The sequence below is a fragment of the Heliangelus exortis genome, chromosome 17, assembly GCF_036169615.1.
Source record: "Heliangelus exortis chromosome 17, bHelExo1.hap1, whole genome shotgun sequence".
Taxonomy (NCBI): domain Eukaryota; kingdom Metazoa; phylum Chordata; class Aves; order Apodiformes; family Trochilidae; genus Heliangelus; species Heliangelus exortis.
The window spans coordinates 444,776-468,047 of NC_092438.1; the positions used below are offsets into that span (position 1 = coordinate 444,776).

At 49.4% G+C, this 23,272-nt stretch overlaps 1 protein-coding gene and 1 long non-coding RNA gene across 18 annotated transcripts in view; one reads left to right on the plus strand and one right to left on the minus strand.

The window, feature by feature from the left end:
• Positions 1 to 18,942, plus strand: part of LOC139803945 (ankyrin repeat domain-containing protein 7-like) — a 226,787-nt gene extending 207,845 nt beyond the window's left edge. For 3 of the 17 annotated variants that reach the window (XR_011729225.1, XR_011729220.1, XR_011729222.1), the window contains 10 exons: positions 11,334 to 11,431; positions 12,286 to 12,376; positions 13,163 to 13,253; positions 14,881 to 14,995; positions 15,242 to 15,415; positions 15,526 to 15,632; positions 16,119 to 16,256; positions 17,542 to 17,795; positions 18,754 to 18,787; positions 18,857 to 18,942. Coding sequence is in view for 4 of the 17 variants with exons in the window: in XM_071760615.1 (XP_071616716.1) it covers positions 14,255 to 14,475; positions 14,881 to 14,995; positions 15,242 to 15,415; positions 15,526 to 15,618 (603 nt within the window). In the remaining 13 variants the exon portion in view is untranslated. Of the gene's footprint in view, positions 1 to 5,951; positions 6,076 to 6,362; positions 6,583 to 6,618; positions 7,059 to 7,482; positions 7,526 to 10,712; positions 10,826 to 11,333; positions 11,432 to 11,903; positions 11,978 to 12,260; positions 12,377 to 13,162; positions 13,254 to 14,239; positions 14,476 to 14,880; positions 14,996 to 15,241; positions 15,416 to 15,525; positions 15,633 to 16,118; positions 16,257 to 17,541; positions 17,796 to 18,753; positions 18,788 to 18,856 lie in introns of those variants that run through there. The other 14 variants (XR_011729221.1, XR_011729223.1, XR_011729219.1 and 11 more) reach the window with 14 other exon arrangements.
• Positions 1,743 to 5,867, minus strand: LOC139803948 (uncharacterized). The gene is made up of 4 exons (XR_011729234.1): positions 5,740 to 5,867; positions 2,724 to 2,868; positions 2,167 to 2,425; positions 1,743 to 1,847 (listed from the first exon to the last, which is right to left on the minus strand). It is a non-coding gene; the product is annotated as an uncharacterized lncRNA (long non-coding RNA).
• Positions 18,943 to 23,272: the final 4,330 nt, after the last annotated feature.

Genomic DNA, 23,272 nt, shown 5'->3' on the forward strand with positions numbered 1-23,272 from the left:
CCTCCAACCGCTGCTCCCAGAGCCTGCTGGGCACTGAGCACAGAGCTTTGAAGGCACTGAAGCTACATGCCCTGAATCCAGGTGTTCTTCCAGATACAAGGACATCAAGCTCTTTATGTACCCATGTGAGGCTTTGTTATCTGAAAAACTGCAGAAAAATACCTTACAAAAATTTCCTGCATCCTCCACAAATACTACACGTCACTTTTCCCATGCTCTGTATCTGCACTTCATGAATTTTATAAAGTTTGCAAACAAAGCAAACAACGTATGGCTGCAGTGTGATACAATCCACGTCAGCTTGAACTCTTTTTAGTAATTTAAGCTGACCGATCATTCAACACTAAATTAAACTACAGTCCTCAAGGAGCTTTCAGAAAGACCCATTTTCGTTCCTACTAATCCCCTGTCCTTGATTCTAGACTCTTTTACATTTGTTTAAAAGCTCAATCTCTTCAAACACCAACATTTTTGAGATTGGCAACCATGATTTATGACATGCACACCAAACCTCAATTAATAAATTAAATTTGGCAAAAGGGACAATCCGTGAGAAACAAAACACAATATTCTAAAAAAAGGTAGAGCTGGAAGAAGAGCAAGTTGGACTGGCTAGGCACAGCTTAAGTTAAGCCAGTTGTGTCTGCAAGGAAAAAAAGGAACACTGCTCTTGGCCCATACTGCTGTCTTTCCTAAACGGGCAGGAACTGCTTCAGCTATATCTTAGGCAACTTCCTCAGTCCAGTGACATCTGCAAGCAAACCTCTGATCAAAGCCAGGCCAAGAGCACTATTTCAAAACTGGATTGTAATGACTACAACTGGACCTTGAATGGAATCAAAAGCTAAATACACCACATGTAAATATCTATTTATGAAACAGAGTTACTCTCATCGGGTATTTTATTGAAAAATTACAATTAAAATAAGATCTATTTTGGACATGTATGAACTAAAAATCAAGGAAGACACTTCTCTTCCCTATCAACAAAGACCATTGGAATTTCCTCCGCTGGTTAACAATTTCTGACCAAATTCACCCTACAAAACTTTACAAACCATTATCAATAGATAGCAGAGAGGAAGAACTTCTCCTCAATTTGGGTAACAAAGGCAAGACAAAGGAAAGAGATCAAATATCTGTATGAATAGAAATGCCAGTCCCAGTAGTATAGAAATGTACAGACATGAAAAGGAACAGAAACACCTACACACAGTGCTGCCATGCAGTCACTTTCCATCTTCACATTTGCTCAAGGCCGAGCCACAATCAGAGAATATTTACAATCATTTAGGTGCCCAGATCCAGTGCTCCAAAAATCTACTGGAATATTTCACTATCATCCAACCAGAATATCCAACACAGCAAGAGCAAAACCTAAAAACTCAACAATACCAACCTCCCACTGTAATGTCAACACGGGACCTCTTGCCAGTATCAAATTAAAAGAATAGTAGAACAGCCCAAAACAATCCAACATCCATTTAAATCAAAGATCAGTGGCTCTACATTTTTAGAGAAATTCTCAGACACATTCAGCATGTGGTATTTCTAACATGCTAATTTTCAGGCTTTTAAGAAGAATTGCAGTTTCATACCCAGTGCTGTTTCAGCACCAATTGAACTTGTCAATAGCAATTTCAGCTTCCTCTCTGACAGAGAAACTGAAGCAGGCTTTGCCTCTGGTGATTGCCACTGAAATGATGGCACTGCTGAAAGCAAAGGCAGAGCTCTGGCTTTGCATCCCCCCTTCCCTTTGGTGCCACCTCAGAAAGGCCACGCTGCAGGAAGCAGCTGCTTTATCACAGCTTAGTGCTGGTGTCACATCCAGACAGGGCTTTAGACAGCTGAGGGAAAAGGACACAAGTGATCGAAAGAAAAAACTACCAAAAATGGTGGGGAAACAGCACTTAAGTACGTGACAAAAAAAAAGAAAAATTGAATTAATGAACTATTTCCATACTTGCAGCCTTTAGATGCCTTCAATAATTCCTTCCCTTCCTTCATCTGTAAGAAATGATGTTACTTCAGTTTGTTCAGGTCTCCATTCCAAGCTGTCTACATCTGAACAATTTACATGTTTTTATACAACCCTAAACTTGGATTCTAGCACATACTTCAGTTCACTATTCCATTCTGGGCTGCTTTATTGCTTGTGTTTCTTACCTTGTAGTTTCTGTCACTTTCCTAATTCCATCATTCCCTATGGCCATGAGATCCTTCCCTCCCCTCTCCTCCTCCAAAAGGAATCTCTTCATCATCACCTTCCTTTTGTAGATCAACACTTCATAATCCAGTCCCAGCTCCATACATGGGGTAGAAAAATGTCAAGCACTGTTTTCCAGAGGTTCCTCTTGGTGACCTTGAAACAAGGGGTACTCTCTGTCCACAGCCCATGTTGGATGCCTCTGGATTCACGGGAGCCCTACAAAGATACACAAACAAGTATGAGCAAAGTAGAATGCATTCTCTCAGCATCCTCATTAAGCTCATTACTTTAAAAATTACAATTGAAACAAGTTTCAAAAAGATTTTTATGGCATAGACTGTTATACTTGTGAGATTGCAACAGTTGTGCAGAGTAATCATGGTGATCAGTGTTCACTCCAGTTGAGAAAGAACTGTTCTGAACAGAACAGTACAAACTCTCTCCTGGGTCTAGCCTATCATTTCAAAGTACTGGCAGTCTCCCTTCTGAAAGTTCAGCCTGAAGTTTAACTCACCTACCCCAGCAGTGTCGTCTCCTTTGGGTCTGGTGTAAGAAGTGGGAGTTGGACCCCTCCATCCCTGGGTCCTCTCCTCTTCTGGGTAAACACACACTCATCTTTTTCAAAAATACACTCTCCAGGACAGTGACCAGGGACAGGTCTAGAAGAAGAGAACATTGTTTAAAACCACAAATATATTAGGCAGCTCCATGGAGAAATGACACAAGCAATGGCTTACATTCCCTCCCCTGCTGAAACCACTCGTGTCTACCTGGCAATACTGACAGCAGTCACAAGCTTATAAAAGCTACCTTCAAACTGAGCTAAGAAACTGAATTTCATTTCTTCACAGATTTGGGGAATCTGTGCACTACTCTGCCTTACTGACAGCACTCCCTTTCTTTAATACATCTCCTGCAGTTCTGATGCTGTCACAGTGTTGTCCTCAAAGTGGGTCCATTACCTGGTGTGCCATAAGCACACACAGAGTCCAGATCTTTGACTTAATACCCATTTCTGCACAGAAAGGGGAGCAGGGTGCTATTCCACAAAGAAAGCTGCATTTCCTGAATCACAAGTGAGACTTTTATACCTAAAATTGTGAGAAAGAACTGGCCACCTCTAGGATGTTGTGGAGTCCACAGCCACGCTGCACACTCCTCAGGGTGAGCTGGGGGGGCACCCATCACACCCACATGGGGGATGAGCTGGGCTTCAGCAGGATTGGTTGGTGTTCCCCATTGCAGCCTCCACCCCGTGATGAGTTGGGCTCTCTTGAAATATTTTGGGAGTCCACCCTCCAGGGTAATTTAGATCACCTGGAATGATTTGGGGGTCACCCATCATGTCCCCTGGCCCCCAGGATGGTTTGTGGGTTGCCAATTGCAGCCAAACACCACCAGGATATTTTTGATGTCCCCAGTCAGAGCCCCCAACACCTGGGATCAGTTGGGGTTTCCAGGGCTGGGGTTGAGTCTCCTCCACTGCAGCCCCCAAACCCCAGGACGAGTTTGGTTCCCCCCAGGATGAGGTAGGGGGAGACCAAATCATAGCTCCTCCACCCTCCAAATGAGTTGGGGGGTCCCCAGTTCCATCCCCCTACCCCTGTGACAAGTTGGGGTCCCCCCCTCGAATCCATGACCCCCTCCCCCTAGCTTGGTCTGCTCACCCCTAATTTTGGCAGTACTGGGATAACAACCCCCCTCCCATCACCTCCCAGTACAAACAGGGGGGGCCCAGGACAGTGGGGAGGGGGATGATGCTCAGTGATCTTAGAGAGCTTCTCCAGCTGTGACAATTCTGTGATTTTTGGTGATCACTGAGATGGTTCCAGTTATGATGGATAAGATCTCATTTCCAGTAGAAACTCCTCTTGCACTGGGAGCAGCTTTAGGCTTTTTTACCAGTATGGAGGCCTTGATGGGGCATCAAGGGTGGGGTGTTGATGGGTCACCCTCCCAGGTGATGATGGTCAAGCCCCAGGCCCATGCAGCCATTCTCTGCACACAGTCCCCTGGGGCTAGATATTTGACACACATTTAATAAAAGACCACAGCCCCAGAGACTTGGTCTGTTCATCTTTAGATGGGGGAAGTTGTGTGTGTGTGTGTCTGAGTGAGGAAGATCTGCTCTCCCATTTCATTTTTGCACCTCAGCAAAAACATTGCAAGATTTACACTCGAGAAATCAAAGGGTAAGTGATGCAGAAGGCTCCAGCCACCATTTCCACTGATTCCCTAGAAATATGCAAGACCACACCATCAGTCACACTGCCCTACCTGCTGTAGAGGTGTCAGACCAGAAATGATGGTTTCAAGACAGAAAACACAACACAATCCAGCACAACAACAACAAAAATCAACCTGAAGATACCAGGTACACAAACCAAGGGTCCCTAATCAAACCCTAAAAATGAAAACAACCTTTCATCCTTCACAAGAAAAGACCACTCAGAACACAAGGTAAAAATCCCTTTCATCCCTGGAACCCAGGCCAACAAACCCAGACTCTGTCAGGAACAAGAACAGGCTCGCCTGAACTCTGGCATATCACAACCTTGCCACCCCATAGCCCCAGCACCAGGAACCCTAGCATCCCATTGCCCCAGCAGATTGTAGCCTAAAGATACCAAAAAATGGAATACAAACTCCCTGGAGATCTCTGCCAGGGCCTTCAGGTGGCCCCGGATCTCAGTGATCACAGCTTTGGAGTGGGAGCTGAACAGAGCCACCAGCACACCTCCAGCATCCATCTTCCCATCATCTGTCACAGCCTGAAAAGTGCCTGGCTTCAACTGCCCAGGGCTGAAAGGCTGAGGCACTCAGAGATATTGCTCCTATTCAGTCCTAGAGTGCCCCAGGAGAGCCCTGACACCCCCAAATCAGCCCTGGGACATGGACACCACAGCCGAGCTGTCCCCAGGGCTCAGGGGGGCTGTGGGGAGCAGGCAGGACATTTGGGGTGCCCCCAGTGCTGGCAGACAGCAGAGATGGAGACCCCAGGGGGAAGCCCAGGGTGCAGGGGCCTGGCCCTGCTGCTCATCACTGCTCTTCTGGGGCTCTGCCCAGCTCCCTGCCCCCAGCTCTTCATCCCTCCCTCTCTGTCGTTTGCCCATCACTAGTTTGGGTTTTCACTCTCTGTCTCCCTCTCAACACTTCCCAATTCCTCCCTGCCTGGTCGTATTGCTGTTTCTCTCTCTCTCCACATCTTTCTCTCCCTCTCCTCTCCTGGCCTTACTGTCCCTCTCTCTCCTGCAGCCTCTCCCCTTTCCTCCCTCTCCTTCCCCTCTCCCTTCCTCTCTCTTCGCCCTTTCCCCTCTCTCCTGCTCCCTCTCCCACCCCTCTGTCACTCCCCTCTCCTGGGGCCTTTTCTGTCTCTCTCAGGCCCCTGGCCCGCCCCTGGCCCGCCCCTGGCCCACTCTCTGTCCATCCCCCCTCTCTCCTCCTTCCCGCCCTTCTCCTCTCTCTCTCCCTCCCTCCCTCCCTCTCCCCCTCTTTGCCCCCTTCCCCTCCACCTCTTTCCCGCTCCTCACCACTCTTTTTCCTGCCTTCTCTCCCTGCCCAGATCCCCTTCCTCCTGCTCCCCCTCCCAGCTGGGCGGGGGCCGGGGCAGCCCCGGGGTCGGGCGGGCTCAGGCAGCAGGAGAGGAGGAGAGCCCCGGGGCATGCTGGGAGCTGTAGTCCCGGGGCATGCAGGGGGCTGCCCGGCGGCCATCTTGGTTCCCGGGCCATGCTGGCAGCTGGCATTTCCCCACTCTCCCCATCCCGCAGCCGGGGAAAAACTCCAGGAGGACGGCATGGATGAGCCAGCGGCTCCTAAAAGCCTTCAAACTGAAGGAGGAAGCATGCAGAGGGGGGAAGCAAGGGCAGGTACCCTGGGAGGAGTAGAGAGGTGGTTGGAGCAGCTGGGGAGCAGGACAGGAGAGCCACATCCATCCCAGGTAGAATTGAATCTTTCCAGGGATGAAAAGAGCAAGAAGAAAAGCTTTGAGAAGCACATAGGTGGGAACAAAAGGAGAAACAAGGAAAACGTAGGCCCTTTCCTGAAGGAAAGGTCAGACCTAGCTCCACAGGATATTGAGGATCCTGAGGTTCTCCAGGAGTTGTTTGCCTCAGTCTCCTCTGGGAAGTGCTCATTGCCTCATTGCAGAGGCCACAGAAGTGGAAAGCAGGGCCTGGGACAACCAAGGAGCCCCCACTGGGGGAGAAGCAGAGATTTGTGATCATCTAAAGAACCTGCAGGTGCACAAGTTTATGCGGCCTCACGGGGTCCACGCATGGGTCCTGAGGAGCTGGCAGACACAGTTGCTGAGCCTCTGTCCATCCTATTGGAGAGGTGATGGCGGTCTGGTGAGGTTCCCACAGGGTAGAAAAAAGGTACCTGTCATAGTTGCAGTGGAGGAACTAAAGTTCTAGTTGGAGAACTAAAGGAGGGTCTGTGAGCCTGAGGGCTTTGAGAGGGGTCACTATTCCCTCCCCTCTCCTGCCCACACCCTATAGAAAGTCAGGCAGCCCAGCAGCCCATCCCCCTTTCCTCTTGCTGGTTGCTGGGCTGCTGTTCCCCTCTTCTCCTTTCCCACCAGCTGCCACCTGCTCCTCAGAATCCACATCCATCAGGTGCTGGGAAGAGCCGTGGAGCTCCCTTTTGAGTTGGCCCTGCCACAGGGAGCCCTCAGGCACCCATTCCTGCCAGCATGGAGATGGGGTTGTGTGCGAGCTCAGGGAGCTGTTCCCAGGGGGGAGGAGATCAGCCCTGGCTGAGCCTTCCTGCAGTCCCTGGCTCTGAGGAGGAGTGGAGTGTCACGGGAAGAAGCGGGGTTGCTGCCTGTAATTGTGGAGCAGGAGTTTTAGAGGTAAGAATACCTGTGGTGGTTGGTTGGTGGTTGGAGGTGGACTGCGCTGGAATATTTTTTCCCTCTTCTGTCCCTATTTTCACGAGGAAAAGCAGCCAGTAGCTTTGCCACGCACACCTGTGATGTTTCAGGTGTCCCAACATCCTGTAGTTCTGAGAGGAAAATCTGCAGTAGGATAACGTGCTCACTTTGTGGCTCCAGCGCCTGTTACAAGGCACCAAAATTCTCTCGTTTGTTACTGGAAGACATTGTTCAATATCAAGTGTACTTTATTCTAAATCTGGTATCCCCACGCAGTCCTATTTGTTGGTAACTAGGGGGTCGAGTTTCAGCCTGTTGAGTGCATTTCTGTGTCTGATTAAGCTGTGAAAATCACCACCAACAAAAATTCTCTTCAGTGAATTTACTATTGATGTATTTACAGCTCCTATCAAGCAGTGAAGTGAAATGTCTCAGTGGCCCATTTGGTTATTGGTTTGCTTTTTTTGCTGAGCATCAACATTGTCACTGATGCCTGTCCCTCATTTCTATCATTTCTGACAGAAAACGTTTTCTAATAGCTTTTCAGTTGTCCCAGCCCCTCCACTGTTGCTTTTTCATGCTCTGCAGTCTGCCAGTTTATATAATCTGTATCTAATGACACAGCCTTGGATCCTCTCTGTACCTTCAGCACAGGCTGGGAGGCGTCCTGGTGGGCACCAAGTTGCTCATGAGCCAACAATGTGTCCTAGGTTCAAAGAAGAAATATGGTCTCCTGGGCTGAGAGAGACTGGGCTTTCCAGTATAAGATTCCACCCCAAAATTCCATCTCTTACTTCCTTTGATAAAATCCAAAGCTTGGAAAATTTTTCCCTGTGCCCGTCTTTAACTTTTGTCTTTTTCCTTCCCCATTCTGCCTACAGGGAAGCATATGCCAGAGGAAAGAAGGAAAAGCCTTTCTATTTATCCAAGGAGCCCTCCCCCTCATCCTCCTCCTCCTCTGATGATCCCATACCTGATGAGTTCTTGTGTGTTATTTGCAAAGCCCTATTGACTGATGGAGCTTTTATTCCCTGCTACGGTAACACTTATTGTGGGGAATGTAAGTGTTCCTTGCATGTTTGTTAATTCAAAACAATCACATCTGATCTTCTGAGAGCAGAAACGCAAGATAACAAAGTTGCTTTGTTTCCAGTTCTCTTTATCCTGAAGGATGCTGTTGGGGGCGACGAGGGAAATCCACTTGCTGCGGGGAGGAGGAGGGAAGACTCGTGTAACCAATATGGTTGATAAAGAAGCTTCAACTTTGTTGCGCAGTAACTTTTACTTATATAGTGTTTCTGTGACCACGCCCCCGCCACCACACACCAACATAACGTATTACTGGACACCCGGTGTGTTTACCTATAGACAGGCGAATCCCAGTCGTACAGGGGTCAGAATCAAGGGCCGGTCTGATTGGCCCCAGATACGGGATTGTGCACACAAAGGAAAGACACACCGCCTACCTTCCAGGAGCATTCTACAACGTATCCCCCTTTTTCTTTTTGCACAGGCCCATGTTTGGTTAGTGTTCTTTGCAATACTAGCTTTCAAACCAACAAAATATAAACAACAAAAACATGCAGAACCTAAGAATATGAACTATCTTTCTTAAACAACCTAAAAACTATTCGGATAACAAATCAAGCATACTGGTTAACAACTGGATCTTGTCACGTCAATCAATTGTATTTGGTCATAAATCGTCAGTATTTAAAGAAGGTGTGGCATTCATCAGTGCGTAAGGCCAAGGGGAGGATAGGGGAGGCCTGTCCGACAGAATTTTCATCGGGGGGGCCCCTTACAGGTGTTCCGAACCCCACCGGCTCACGTCACGATGGAGTCCGAATTCCATCATGGTTGCCGAATTGAAATACAAAAGACCTAGGATTGCAACATGTAACTACAACATTCACAATGGCAAAGTCTGAGTGAAATGTGCACGGAATTGTTCTTTTAGGGATACGTCTTGGGGTCTCTGAGGGTTCTCACCAGGGTTAAACCTTTTACGTTTCATGACATCTTTATGTACTTCTTGTGCAGACGTTCACAATCTTTGGTGCTTAGAATAGGTCCATGTCCTTGTTCCTCAAGCCATTCCCTAACAATTCCTTTTTCTTTTTACACTGCGTGAGAGCTCCAAGTAAATGTTGCTTGCCCGTAAGAATGGTCAAGTCTATGGGCAAGTACACATCGCGACGATCCACGCAACGCTTTAAGAAGTGGTCGTAGCAGTTCTAATTGATCATTTTTTATACCGACCACAGGGCGCAACCATGGGGGGGCAGGGGGTGGTGTCTGGCAGAGGAACTGCCCGCGCCGGAAGACGCAGCCGTCCACTGTCCGGAACCACCCACGCCAGAAGATGTGGCCTGCGAGGCTTCCAGATTCCACCTCACTATGCTTCCAGCGTTCGGAGCAGACACTTCTGCTCCCTCCCCACCTCTGAAGCTGGATGGAACGTCACAGTCAGAGCCGCCATCTTCAGGAGGGGGGGGCGTGGGTGCAGACACATTTGGCTGCGCCGGAACTTTGCTGGTACTCTGAGCGATTTGTACAACTATCTTTTCCCTCGTGGGGGGGCTTAGGTCATAATCAACCCCTAACTGATGCATGCCTGGTATCTTCTGTCTTTCTAAGTTAGCAGTGGCTACCGCAGCAATTTTCTTTTCTGCCTGATAGTGTTGCAAGCAATTAATAACTGTGCGCCACTGTTTCATCCACTTGCGTGCTGCTTTATCCTCATCTGTTACCTTATTCCACAAAATATCCTCTAAACTTCTCCACTCTTTCTCATCAAACAATTTAGACGGATCATTAAACAGTTGGTGTACACGGCCATATGCTAAAAGTGCCGCTGGATCCTTTTTTAGATCTATATCCTTTACTGAACGTTTCTGTAAGAAACTTATGAGTAATTCTAGGGCTACTTCGCTCTCCATTGCGCACGCACTTAATCTATCCCTTAAATATAACTTTTTAATACAACTTATAACCTTTAGTGCAACCTTTTTAATGCAACCTTGTACATTTAAATGCAGCAATTTTGAGAGCCAGTAGCCCCTCCTGGATTGCGAGCTTCTTAATTATCCACTCAGGCATGAGCGTCCTCCTACAACAGCGTCAGGACTGCTTTTTGCCTGCAGAACGCTGCTTTTCGGCATTCCGGGCTCATCACTCCCTGCCGATTTTACATTCTTCTGGGCTTCTCCTTGCTTTGGTGGTTTTTTCGGTCTTGTCCCTGCCAAAATTAGTCTTCTGCAGCGAGTGCAGGTCCCTGATTGCAAGTCCGTGTTCAGGGCGCCATTTGCCGGGGGCAACAAGGGAAATCCACTTGCTGCGTGCAACCAATATGGTTGATAAAGAAGCTTCAACTTTGTTGCGCAGTAACTTTTACTTATATAGTGTTTCTGTGACCACGCCCCTGCCACCACACACCAACATAACGTATTACTGGACACCCGGTGTGTTTACCTATAGACAGGCGAATCCCAGTCGTACAGGGGTCAGAATCAAGGGTCAGAATCTGGGTCTGATTGGCCCCAGATATGGGATTGTGCACATGGACATGGGATTGTGCATACGAAGGAAAGACATACCCCCTACCTTCCAGGAGCATTCTACAACAGGATGCTTCTTACAGAAAGGGGAAAATAAGCAGAAAGCTCTTTTCCCTTTTTATTTGTCTGGTTAAATCTCCTTTACACACAGAAGGAGGAGTATGAGCAGAGTGTGTAATTGTGCAGGTGATGGCAGTCAGATATCAAACTATTTTGTTCACAGCCCTTTCTCTTATATAAGACTGCTCTGGTGACTTAACTGCTGACTAGAAAAATATATTTTTTTCTACTATTTAATATAGTATACTATTTAATATATAAACAGTTAAATATTTAATCCTTCAGAACTCAGGATGTTTTCCTGATCACTGTTTTATTCCCTAACCTTGAGGTTGGTGACTTCAGCTCTACTGGACAGTGGGAAGAAGACTAGATAAAAGATCAAGGCACAGCCTAACCCCGTCTTCAGATGTTCCAACAGTGAAATACCTAAACCTTGTGGTTATTTGCTACATACTAGAAATTTTTTTTACACTACTGAACATCTTTATCCTCATGCTCTCCACCCAAGATCTTACTCACCCTTTAACCATATTTGTGTTTTTTACGATTGATTAGAACTTTGAAATTTCCCTCCTTTCTTTAAAACCAATTTGATGATTCTAATCATTTTGATGATTCTAATTCTACACAGGTATTAGAACAGCATTACTGGAGTCTGAGGAACATACCTGCCCAACCTGTCAGCAGAGGTTTCTCCCGATGCTCCAGTCCAGCAAGTGCTTACCCCAGGTAACATGATGACTTTCACATAAACTGCTTGTGAGAAAAGTCTATCTGTAAAAAGCTGAAAGGGAAGAGTTTACATCTCCTTACACAAGGCCACACTGCATAAGGCCAAACCAAATGATTGGGAAAGTCATTGCTGTTATTTTGCAACAATTTTGAATTTTGAATCTCAAATGGCCAAGCTGCTTTCTCTCAGCTGGAGAGAATGGTGTCTTAGTTTTATCTATTTATCTGTTTCTAGCTCCATGGAGCCCAGCTGGTCAATGATGTAGAGGCTGTCACTCCCTCCTGTCCTTCCTAAGGAGTTCATATCCCTCCATCCCCAGGCTCCAGTCAGAGGAGCCATCCCACCACCTCTGGGTGATACCAACCACATCCCAGCCCATCCCAACCTCTGCAGCTCCTCTTGTTTCTTCCCAGGCTTGGTGCACTGGCACTGAGGCTTTTGAGATATCATTCATTCTGGAGATGTCAGTCTGGACAGGAGAAGGCTCTGAGGAGACCTTATTGTAGCCTTCCAGTATCTGAAGGGGACCTTCAAGAGTGCTGGTGAGGGACTTTTGAAAAAATCTTAGGGGCTTTGGGGGTTAAAAGCAGCTCCAGCCCCAGGGATGAGTTGGGAGGCAGCATGGAAGGGCTGTGCAGAACCTCTCCACAGTCACACAGTGTTTGCTGGCAGCCCAGCAGCTTCCCTGCAAGCTGCTGCTGGCCTGGGTGTCCCTGAGGGAAAAAAAAAGGGGGCAAAAATACGTTTGGCCACTTAGCTTCAACTGAAAATATTTTTGTTGGTTTGGCTTTTTTTTTTTTTTTTTGTCCCCCACCATGTATTCAGTGAGCAAAATGGATGTTTTTCCAAGGCAGTCCTGGAGCCTTGAGAGCAGGAGATGTTTGCCCACTCTACGTGGATGAAAGCACCTTCTGCCAAGCCCTCCAGGAGCCCGTGGGCAGGTAAGGGCTGTGCTGGGGGTGCCCTGTGCCAGGGGCTGGGCAGGGTTTCCCTGGAGAAAGCTGGAGGGTGCCCACTGCCTGCACCCCGCTTCGGGCATTCCCCTCCTGCTGGTTTCCTGCACAAACCTGGGGGGTTCTGATTGATCAGCTTCAATATCCACTTGGCTGAGATGGGAACTGCTGGGTGCTCTGAGGTCAGTGCTCACTGTGCCTGACCCCCAGCACTGGGGGGAACCCTGGATCTGTGCAGCTCACAGCAAAGTCAGGAGTTGCACCTGGAATACTGCGTAGAGCTTTGGAACACCCAGCCCAGGAAAGGTCCAGACCTGTGGGAAAGGGTCCAGGGAAGGGCCACAAAGATGACCAGGGGGCTGGAGCACCTCTGCTATGAGGATGGGCTGAGAGAGTTGGGGCTGTTCAGCCTGGAGAAGAGAAGGCTCTGGGGGGGCCTTAGAGAACCTTCCAGTCCATGAAGGGGCTACAGGAAAGCTGGGGAGGGGCTTTTCACCAGAGAGAGTAGTGACAGGACAAGGGGTAATGGTTTTAAACTGAAAGGGGATAGATTTAGGTTAGATATTAGGAAAACCCTCTTCCTCATGAGAGTGGCAGGATATTGGAATAGGTTGCCTAGAGAAGTTGTTGACGCCATTCCCGGGAAGTGTTCAAGGCCAGGTTGGATGAGGCTTTGTGACATCTGGTCAGGTGGGAGAGGTCCCTGCCCATGCAGGGGGTTGGATCTTGATGATCTTTAAGGTCCCTTCCAACCCAAGGTCTCTACTTCCTTAGGAGCTGTGTCCTGACTTCTCTGCAATACCTGAAAAAGCTTGGGTTTTGTTATGGGCAGCTCAGCAGACAGCAGTGAGACTCAGTGCCTGAGGCAAGTTGCTTCTTTTAGATTCTCTCCTGGCTGATGCCCAGCAGCGGGGTGTGGTTGGTGGCTAATTACTGCCATTAGTGGATAATTTCAGGCTGGCTGTTCAAAAGCAGCAGGGAACTTTGAGATGATTTTCTGTGTAGCTGGGTGTGACTTGGCATGGTGACAGTTAGCATTTCTGTTGACATTTTCCCCAGACTGAGGTAAAAGATAGTTGTCCTGCCAGTAATTCCTGGTAGGCCAGGAGAATTCTAGATATCCATTTCCCTCCAGTTATGGGTTAGACTTGTCTAGGGAAACAACCTGTACTTGTGCAATGGCAGTGGAACTTTTGCAGTGAGCTCTGTGCAGTCAGAGTAAGCTAGTTTGCCATTTGAAGATGACAAGTGAGAGACAAGAAGTGGGTTACACATGAAGGGTTATTTTACCCTCTCTAGCTACTCCTTTGAATTGGTTATGAAAAAGCCTGTCCAGGAGAAGAACTCTACCGGTTCTTTGTATGGCTCATAGAGGTGGGGGAGAGTCTCTCACCTTCTCTCAGATACTTAAGGGGCCATTGTCACCTGTAGTCGCAACGAATGAATGCTGAGGCTTAAACCAATGCAAGGTTTAAGGATTAAAGGAGCCTTTTCCTTTCCTTCAGCCCCCTCCCCCCCCTGTTAATTTGTTCGGCCCCTTACCCTCTCCCCCCTCCCCCCCCTCCCGCAGGTGGTTCGGCCCCGCCCACCGTTGCCCGTGGCGACTGCCGTTGGTGGTGACTCTGCCGTTGTGGCTCCTGTGTTGAGCTGTGCTGGGCTGCGTCTCTCCAGCTGCTCCTGGTCCTTGCCGTTGGTTTGCTCCTTTCTCCCACCTTGTCCCTTCCTTTCCCCTTGCATCTACCTCGTCCCCGTCTGTCCCTGCCTTTGCCCTTCCCCTCTCATTAACCCCACCCCTCTTGCTCCGCCGGCTGCCTCCCGCTGCTCCCTCAGGGCTGTGCCTGTGCCGCAGCCCCCAGAGCTCCTGAGATGGGGCAGAAATTCAGCAGGAAGCGTTGGGTGTCCCACTCTGGCAGTGCTCCTGGGCAGCCCTGCGGTGCTGCTGCTGCCGGCACCGGCGCCCCTGAGCCTCAGCAGCAAGGTCTGGGCAGGCTGCACCGTGCAGCTGCCCACAGCCACCTGGCCTGGCTGAGGCACTGGCGCTGGTGGATCAAGATTTGGGGCATCGACCGCCGCGACAGGGAGAATTGGTGAGGGGCTGTGGGCTGCTGCTGGGACACCTCGGGTGGCATGCAGGAGCATCCCCCCTGCAGGGTTTGTGTGGGATCCCCTTGGAGCTGATTGCTTGCAAAGCAAGATGTGCCCTGTCAGCTGGGAGGGGGAACTTGAGAGCTTTCCAGTGCTGGGAGCTGCTGGGTGGGCGCCAGTGCTCCTGGAGGTGCTGGGCTGCTGCTTGGCCCTGCTCTCCCTGCAGGGTTCTCTTGCAGCTGCTGAGGCCTCCCCAGGTCTCTCCTGCCCTGTGGGTGATGTGCGCGGGGTGGCAGCAGCATCAGCAGCAGCAGCAGGGTCTGGGCAGGGTCCCCAGGGCTGGGTGGTGCCACAGCTTTGGTTCTTTTATTGTCTGTCAGTGTTAAGCTCCCATGTTTAATTCTCAGGACACCTCTCCATCTGGCGTCTGCAAACGGCCACACAGAGGTCGTCAGATTTCTAGTAAGGCACCGCTGCCAGTTGGATGCTGCTGACAATCTCAGGAGAACACCCCTGATGATGGTGAGTGGGAGAAGTTCTGCTCTTGGAAGAGGGGCTTATTGAGTGTGCATGAAAGGAGAGGTGTCTGGCAGGACTCTTGTGCGCAGAGCTGTGCGGAAACACGCCTGTTGGATTTGGAGTGGAACAGGCACCTGTCAGGTCATCTTTGCAGGTGCTCTTCTTTCCCAGTGGTCAGAAGCTGGGCGAGCTGTGATGGAGTGACATGTGATTGTGGAAGTCTTCCCCTTTTTTGTGTGTTGTTCCCAGGCAGTACAGTTTCATCAAGAAGACTGTGTGGCTTTCCTGCTAGAGCACGGTGCCGACCCAAATCTCACCGACACTGATGGCCACGCTGCCCTCCATCTGGCCATCCAGGCTCATAATAAAAACCTCGTGGGGCTGTTACTCAGGCATTATGTCGATCATCGTGCCAAGAATAAGGTAAATGTTTCTATTTCTTCAGCAAGTCTTCCAGAAAGTGGTGTCAGTATTCCATTTACAGATTTTTTTGACTTTGATTATTAACATGATGTATTTCTGTGACTTTTCAGGAGGGCTTTACCCCACTAGCTCTTGCTATCTCTGAAGGTCAGGAAGAGATAGTAGAAATTCTCCTGAAAGCAGGAGTTGATGTGCATGCTTGAGACCAGCATCAAAGGTAAGGGGTTTATCCAAATGTGTCCCGTTGGTATTCTTTCTGTTGGATTGCTGAGAAGCATGGGAATGTGCTCTGACCAAAAGCAGGGGGGCGCTCGGAAGGAGCTGTTTCTGTGAGCCTTCTGTGTGAAAGCAGTGTGTGCTTGGCTGCTGTGGTACCTCAGGGGCTGCTTTCTGCATTGGGGATGTCCAGAAGGCATTGTCTGGCAGGAGATGTGTCGTGAGTCTGGCAGCAGTACCTCAGTTTGAGAAACCACCTCCTGCACAGCAGCCTCATGTTCACTGAAGTGGCAGCTCTGTCTGACCATGCAGGGAGTTTTGACTCCCTCTCCCATGTTATTGTTGCTTCTAATGAAACCTGCTTTTTCTTTTGTTCATTGTAATGTAATGGGCAAAAGACTTTTTCTGAGAGCAAGCAGGAATGAAACGAATGTTTCTGTGTCTGTGTCAAATGATCCATTTCATAGGAATGTTTTGAATCTTTCAGAACCCCTCTCATGATTGCTGCTTCTGTTGGGCAGCTGAATTTGGTCCAAGTTCTCCTTTTTTACGGTGCCAGTATTTCCCATAAAGACACTGATGGGAACACAACTGAGGATTGTGCTGATCTTCATGGGTATTGGAGGTAAACTTTGAACTTTCTGATTAGAAGAAGTGGTCAGTTCTCAGTGTGGCTTTGGAATGTTGTTGGTGGCACCACCAAGGTTTAGTGGTGTGTTTAGAGCTGTGTTGAAGGTGTGCTCAGTGATGTCTTCTGATGGGTGTGGTTGCTGTGTGTTCTGGTTTTTGGGCCCAGGCTGATTTTCTGGTACCGATGGAAGGCCTGAGAGAGAGGGTGTGTAGCACCCTGAGGGACCCGTGAGGGGTGGAAGAGGCAGGGCTCAGGATTCCCTCCCATCTCCTGCCAGCCTCTCTCAAAGCCCAGAGGATGGGCAGCCCCTGCCTGGTCCCTTCTTCCCTGCTGCTGGGCTGCACTGGGAGCTCTTGGGCAGAGGCTCCTGTTTTGTCATCAGCTCGCCCGTGCTCGGCAAGATCCAAATCCATCAGGTGCTGGTGGCAGCTGGGGACCCCTCTTCTGAGTCGGCCCTGCTAAAAGGGACCCTGGGACACTTATAACTGTGACCATGGAGATGGGCTTTTGTATAGACTTGCAGATACTTGCTCCTCATCCCATGTGTTCCTGTCTCTTCCTCTTCGAGCAGAGCTGTTCCAGTCTTATTTTCACACCTTCAAGTCTCTCGTCCCTATTCCCCTTTTATCTTCCCTTGGGAGGGTGGAGGGGGGTACCAGAGCAATTCTGTCACCTGGTGTTTGGTTAGAACTGAGACACTGTGTCTAGTGTTAATTTGGAAGCTGAGGAAAATTTAAGCCCAGGATTCTCTGTTAGAGAATCTTTCAAGTGTTGTTGCTGAGCTGAGGTCTGCCCAGCAGGAACTCTCCGAAGTGTCTGTAGGCAGAGGAGGAACTTGGCAACCTGACATGCGTGTAAAGCCTCCGCCCAGCCCAGCACCATTGTCCTTGCTGACTTCCACTGCAGTGCCCAGGAACCAGCAGCCTTTTGTTTCAGAGGAGATCTGACTGAGAGCCCTTCATTGCTCTGATGCACAGCTTTGTAGCTGTGGGGGGGGGGGTTCCTTCTCTCAGGTGGTTATGTGTGCCTAAAAGGCAGACTGAAAAAATGTTCCAAGCAGGAGTTAATAACTTGGAAGGTGTGAATGTGCATCTCTAGGGTAAGAGCCCTGCAGTGAGTTCTGTGTGTATTACCCTTAACAAATACTGAGGAGAATGCTGAGAATTTGTATGAATATGTGTAGGGTGGATAATAAGTTGGTGTTATCTGTTGTGCTGAATGGTGTATGCCAGTATGTGGTTCTTTTTACCAACTCTATTTCCTCTCTTTCTCTGTGCAGTCTGAGTCAGTATATGGCAAAATTGGAGGACACAGCAGAAGCTCCTGCAGGGGATGCTCAAGGTAACAACATACTCAACATACTTCAAATTCCTGAGCGGGCAGGAGCTGCTGGAGAGCTGGAAGCAAAAACAGATCAGGAGAACACAGAAGAAGCTCCTGCATGTGATAGAGAAGATATCACCATAGTTACCAGTCCTGAGCAGGCAGGAGCTGCTCCATTTATGTGGGGTGCACCTGCTGTGGACAGAGGAGGTAGGATCCTTAACTATGGAGGAACTCAAGAGGACAATGATGTGGCCTTTTCGTGAGGTGGTTTGTATTGTCAGCACTGACTGTGCTCCCTGGTGACTTCAGTGCAGGCATCAGGAGGAGCAGCACAAGAAGCTTTGTGAGTGTGCTGATTTGTTACTTTTTGGCCTTGTCAGGATGTAAGGGGAGTTGTGATTTGTGTGCTCCATATCCGCTGACAGGATTGTGTCCTATAGAATTAATTTTTTAATATAAATGAACTCTAGATTGGGACCTGTTCTTCTTTTAGTTTTTTTAATTGTGTTATATCAGAACTGTGTGGCAAATGGGCAGCAGAGAGTGTTCAGGGAGCATTTCTTGGCATTAACAGTGCAGTCTGGCTGGCACTGCAAAGCGCATCATGAGAGTCCCTTTGCTGTGCTGCAGTAACAGAGGGTTAGGGGGTAAGCTGGGGTGATCCTGAGAGACTTTCTGAGGTCCTCTGAAGTGTATGTTTTGGGGAGGAGTCCTTGTGCCACATCCATTCCATGTGCTTGTGGTCAAATCAAGAGAAGCAGCACTCCCTCATGCTCTGAGGCAAATGTTACAGCCCTGTCACCAGGAAATTGGGTGTTGGGTACCTGTAATAAGAGAACCACAGCATTTGCTGTCTTGAAATTTGAGGTGTTACTGAGCAGGATGGGTAGAGAAGGTGGATAGTGATTTGTATTCTAAATAATATAACGACACCTGCAGCCACAGGTGCCACACAGAGTGTTCCAGGAGGCACAGAGGTGCACCCGTACACCGACCCTCAGGTGTGACTCTTGACTCTTGTGGTGTCACCACACCCATTTGGGTCCAGTTGTGGCCAGTTTCATTCTGTATGATCTGTAGAGTTGTCCATATTAAATGTTTGTGTGTACTGTTTAATTGTTAGCTTGCCAAATCTAATGTCAGCACGTCATTTAATTTTGAACAGCCACAGATGACCTTTGTGAAGGAGGCTCAATAAGGTGAGACTTTACAAACACCTACCACTTGTGATTTTAGAGACTACCACTCATTTTGCTTTGTTTTTGAAGGAGTTCTGAGGAGGAGAGGAATGATGACACTTGGAGTGATTCTGAAGAATCAATCTGTTTTAGCCCTAAGGTATGGTGCATTTACAGGAAAATGTCCTTTAAAAATAAGTCTCTTGAAGGCAAGTTTTCTCTGGGATTGAAAGAGACTGCAGGTCCAGCGAGCATTGTTTTCTCCTTAGTAGCCATCTCTGGCTTCCAGCCTTTCTTCTGCAATCAGTTTTTGCAAAAAGAGCTGTAGCTGTGGCAGAGCAAGCAGTAGATTTGTGGTTTGGGGCCAAAAGTCGTAGGTGCACAGTGACATTATTTTATTTCTTCTTGTTCATTTGGATCACATCTGTTGCTGATGGTGGGATTCTGTAGTGATGGCGAACTTGAGTGTGGTAGTTCAACCCACTCACTAATGCTGGAGATGCCAGCCAGCATCTTTAGTTTTAAGATGATTTCATTTTCTTGCGTTGATTTAAATAGAAATGATGCATTTTTTCTGCTGTGATACTGAAATTTAGGGATACTGTGGTAAGTGTACTTGCAGAGGCTGATTTATGCATCAAGTCTGGTGATGCTAACAGTGCCTTGCATTCTGCACCTTTGCAAGTAAGCATTCTGAGGGATGCCTATGGAGCAGTAATGATACCCCATGGGGTGCTGGAGGTCTGTGTTGAGCAGGTTGGCAAGGTATTGGGCAGCTATGGATACTAATTGGGAATGTTAGGATGCATATCTCTTTAGGGCAGTGGAGGGGTCTTTGTGGGGCTGATGGGGAATATGGGATGGTTAAGATGCCCGGTGGGGCACTGGGGGTCTGTATGGGGCAGGTTAGGGGACTAAAGGGCAGAACAGGTGCCCATTTGGGGTACTTAGGATGCCTGATGGGGCACTTTCAGTCTCTATGCAACAGCTTGAGGGGCTATGTGGCAGCAGAGATACCCAGTGTGGCCCAGGAGGTATCTGCGGGGCAGGTTGGGGGATTATATGGCAGCTGGGATGCCTTATGTGGCACTAGGGGTCCTTGTTCGGCTGAGTGGGTGACTATGGGTCAGCTGAGGCCCAATGTGGCACTGGTGTCTGTATGGGGAACTACGGGGCAGCAGGGATGCCCAAGTGGGCAGTTAGTATACCCCATAGGTCACTGGGGTTCTCTGGGGGGAGGTTGGGGTATTATGGGACAGCTGAGGGCTTTTGCGAGGCAGTTAGGAGTCCCTGTGGGGTAGTGGGGAGGCCTTATCAGCTTTTCGGGCTTTCCATATGATAGCTGGAAGGTGCTATGAGGCCCTTTGCCACTTCAGTGTTCAGTTAAAGGGCCTTATGGTGTAAGAGGGCCCCCCCTTCCAGCACTGTATATGCTTATGAAGTGGCTGGGGGGCCCATCGGGGCAGGTGGTTCCTCTATGGGGATGTGAGGGATAGCAGGGGGCAAGCAGAGGCCCCTCTGAGTCACTGGGTTTCCTTATGGGCATTGGGAAGGCCTTTATGGGGCATTTAGGAGTGACTGTAGGGATGGCAGGGGGCACTATGGCACAGTTGGGTCCCTCCTAGGGTGTTAGGATACCCTGTGGGGAGCTGGAGAGATGACTGTGGGTCAGGTGTGGATCCCCACTTGTTCCTAGGGGTCAGTATGTGTCCCATCCCCCCCCAAGCCCTGCTCCCCCAGTTCCTGTTCCACCTGGGGTCCATGGCAGAGCTGGATCTCCCGCTACCTCAGCACCTCCCTCTGCTGCTGCAGGCCATGCCCACTGCCATGCAGACACACCCCTCTCATGGGCACAGTTAGTGCTTCCTGCTCCACAGTCACACCACAGGTGTAAAAGCCCCTCCCCTCCTTTGGGTGTGGACACACTCCCTGTGACACAAATCCTGCCCACTGGGCATGTGCTCATGCCCTCTTGTGTATATACCCCACCCTCTCCAAATAGACACACCCCAAGACTTGGAAGACTTGGAAGCGATGCTCCTGCATGGTGTGTGGTGTTGCCCTTTGGTGCAAAAATAACAGGACACACTCCCTTTGGGTGTGGATACACCATCTTTGTGTTATGGCCCACCATCCTGTTATTGGACATGCCCTGTGTGATGTCAACCCTGGCCCCTCTGGTGTATGGGCACGCCCCCTGTATGACAAACCTCACCCACTGGTCACATGCATTCCCTCTTGCAAACCCCACCCCTCCAAGTCGAAGCACCCCATGACCTGAAAGACACACCCTCTTGTCTTGGTCGGTTCCTTCCCCCTCCCCGTGCATGTAGACACTCCCCCTTTGTGCCCGGTGACACAAACCCCACACAGTGGTAGTATCTACAAGCCCTCTTGTGTACAAAGCCTGCCCCCTCCAAGTAGACACACCATTATGTGGAAGCTAAGCCCTTTAGTTTTGGACGTGCCCCCTGGTGCTAAAAAAAACACCAAACCTACAAACCCTCTTTGGAGTGTGCCCTTTTTGTTAAACCTGCCCTCCCGTGAATTGACCCACTCTCTCCGAGCTGCAAACCCCAGCCCCTTCAGATGTGGACAAAAACCGGGTGGCTTTGGAGACCTGAGACATGCCCCCTGTTTAAAGGCGGTTGGAAAGAGGCCCCACACACTGTCAGTTTGTGTGGGAAACAGACAAGGTTCAAAGGGCAGGGCTTACAGGGGAATTGAGCAGCTGTAAGAGCAGGGCTGTTATCTCTGGTGACATTAGCACCCCCTTCTGCTGCCTTAAGCCATGCCCCCTGGAGTGCACACACTTTCTTCGGGGCACCTTCTCCGTGTCCACTTCCACCTGTAAAATCTCCACCATGTGGCTTGTGGACATGCCCCGTGTGACAAACCTTGCTCAATAATTGCAAGCACACCCTACCTCGTGTATAAAACCCTCCACCTCCACGGAGTAAAGGCACATCTAGCTTTGATCTTTTCATTTGCACACACCCCCTCATACAGAAAAGACACCGTTTGAGCTGAACCCCTGTGTACAGATACGCTCACTGCATGATGCACACCTTGCCACCTTTGGGTGTGGACACCTCCGATTATATGGAGCTCTGAGGCCAACCCTTTGTACATGTGGGACAGCCCCCACTAGCCCCCTCACCCCACTCCACCTGCTTCCCCCACCTCGGCCCCCCCCACCCCACCCCCACTGTTGTTTCTTATTCTACCCCGTCCTCGCCTCCATTCCCCTGCCCCAGGCCCTCCCTCCCCTTTATTGCCTTTTTTGTTCACCCTGTGATTGCCTCCCTTTCCTCCTCCCCCTGCAGCTCTTGAACAGCGATGGTTGACCCCTGTCCCTGTACCGCAGCCTCATGACCACCCCCAGCCCCACACAAATCATTTTTGCCCACAGGGCTATGTCTCTAGTTACAAGAAATCCCCATCCTAGCTGCCATCGCTCCACTGGGAGCCGCCATCTTCTCTCTGCATGCCCTCTTCTTCCTCCAAGCCTGTCCCCCCCACCTTTTCTTCTGCTACCACCCCTGCTCCCACCCTCCAGGTCCCCCAAGTTTCAGCGGATCTCTTCCAGCTGTTCCCAGCCCCCCTGCAAGCCTTTCGCTGTCCCCCATGCCACTGTCCCCAGCGACCATTTACTGATCCGCCGCTCTAGGACACCATTTTGTCTCCTCGCTGTCTTCCTTTCCTTACACTATGGAGATACTGCTGCTTAGGGGCTGCCCGTCCCGGGGAAGAAGGGCTCTCATTAGTTCAGCTTCCCCTGGCCCACCCTTCTTCATGATATTATGCACTCGCTGATTGGTCTCTGCCTTCCCACCCCTTTTGCTTGCACCCACCCCCTCGCTCTCTACAGGGCCAGCTCTTCCATCAGCTGGAGGGCGGGACATCACCAGCGCCTGCTGATTGGCCTGACAGAAGCGGGACTGCCTGCCCTTTCCTTACAAGGTAACGCGCCCATCACCTCTCTGAAGTAATGAAAGCGCTGCTCCGCCACTTTCCCGCTGCTGTTATTCAGACATGGGTCCTATTGTCGGGAGAGCAGAATAGCCTCGGCGCCTGCCGATTAGCCACTGGCAAAAAACAGGAAGAGCACCATTGGTTTACTGTTTTCAAAATTATATTCAAAATTTCTATTTAAATAAAATTTTAAAATTTAAAATATAACTACAATAAGGTTTATTTAATGGAAACTTAAAATATATATTGAATGAAAAATCAAAATTTGTATTTACCTATTTAATTTTTTTTGTTAAATAACACTTGCAACTTACATGCAATTAATGTTTAGCTTATTTTTATGATGCCAGAAGCCAGACGGTGCGCAGTGCTGCGAGCAAAGCTGGGCGGCATTGCTGTGCAGTCACACTCCTTAAAGCTGAGCAGCCGCTAGTTCTGCCTGCGTGACGCCTGCTCAAAGGAGGCTCAGCAGCCAAACCCACACCAGGGGCACCCACCAAGCAGCACCAGACTCTCACAGCACTGCGGTCT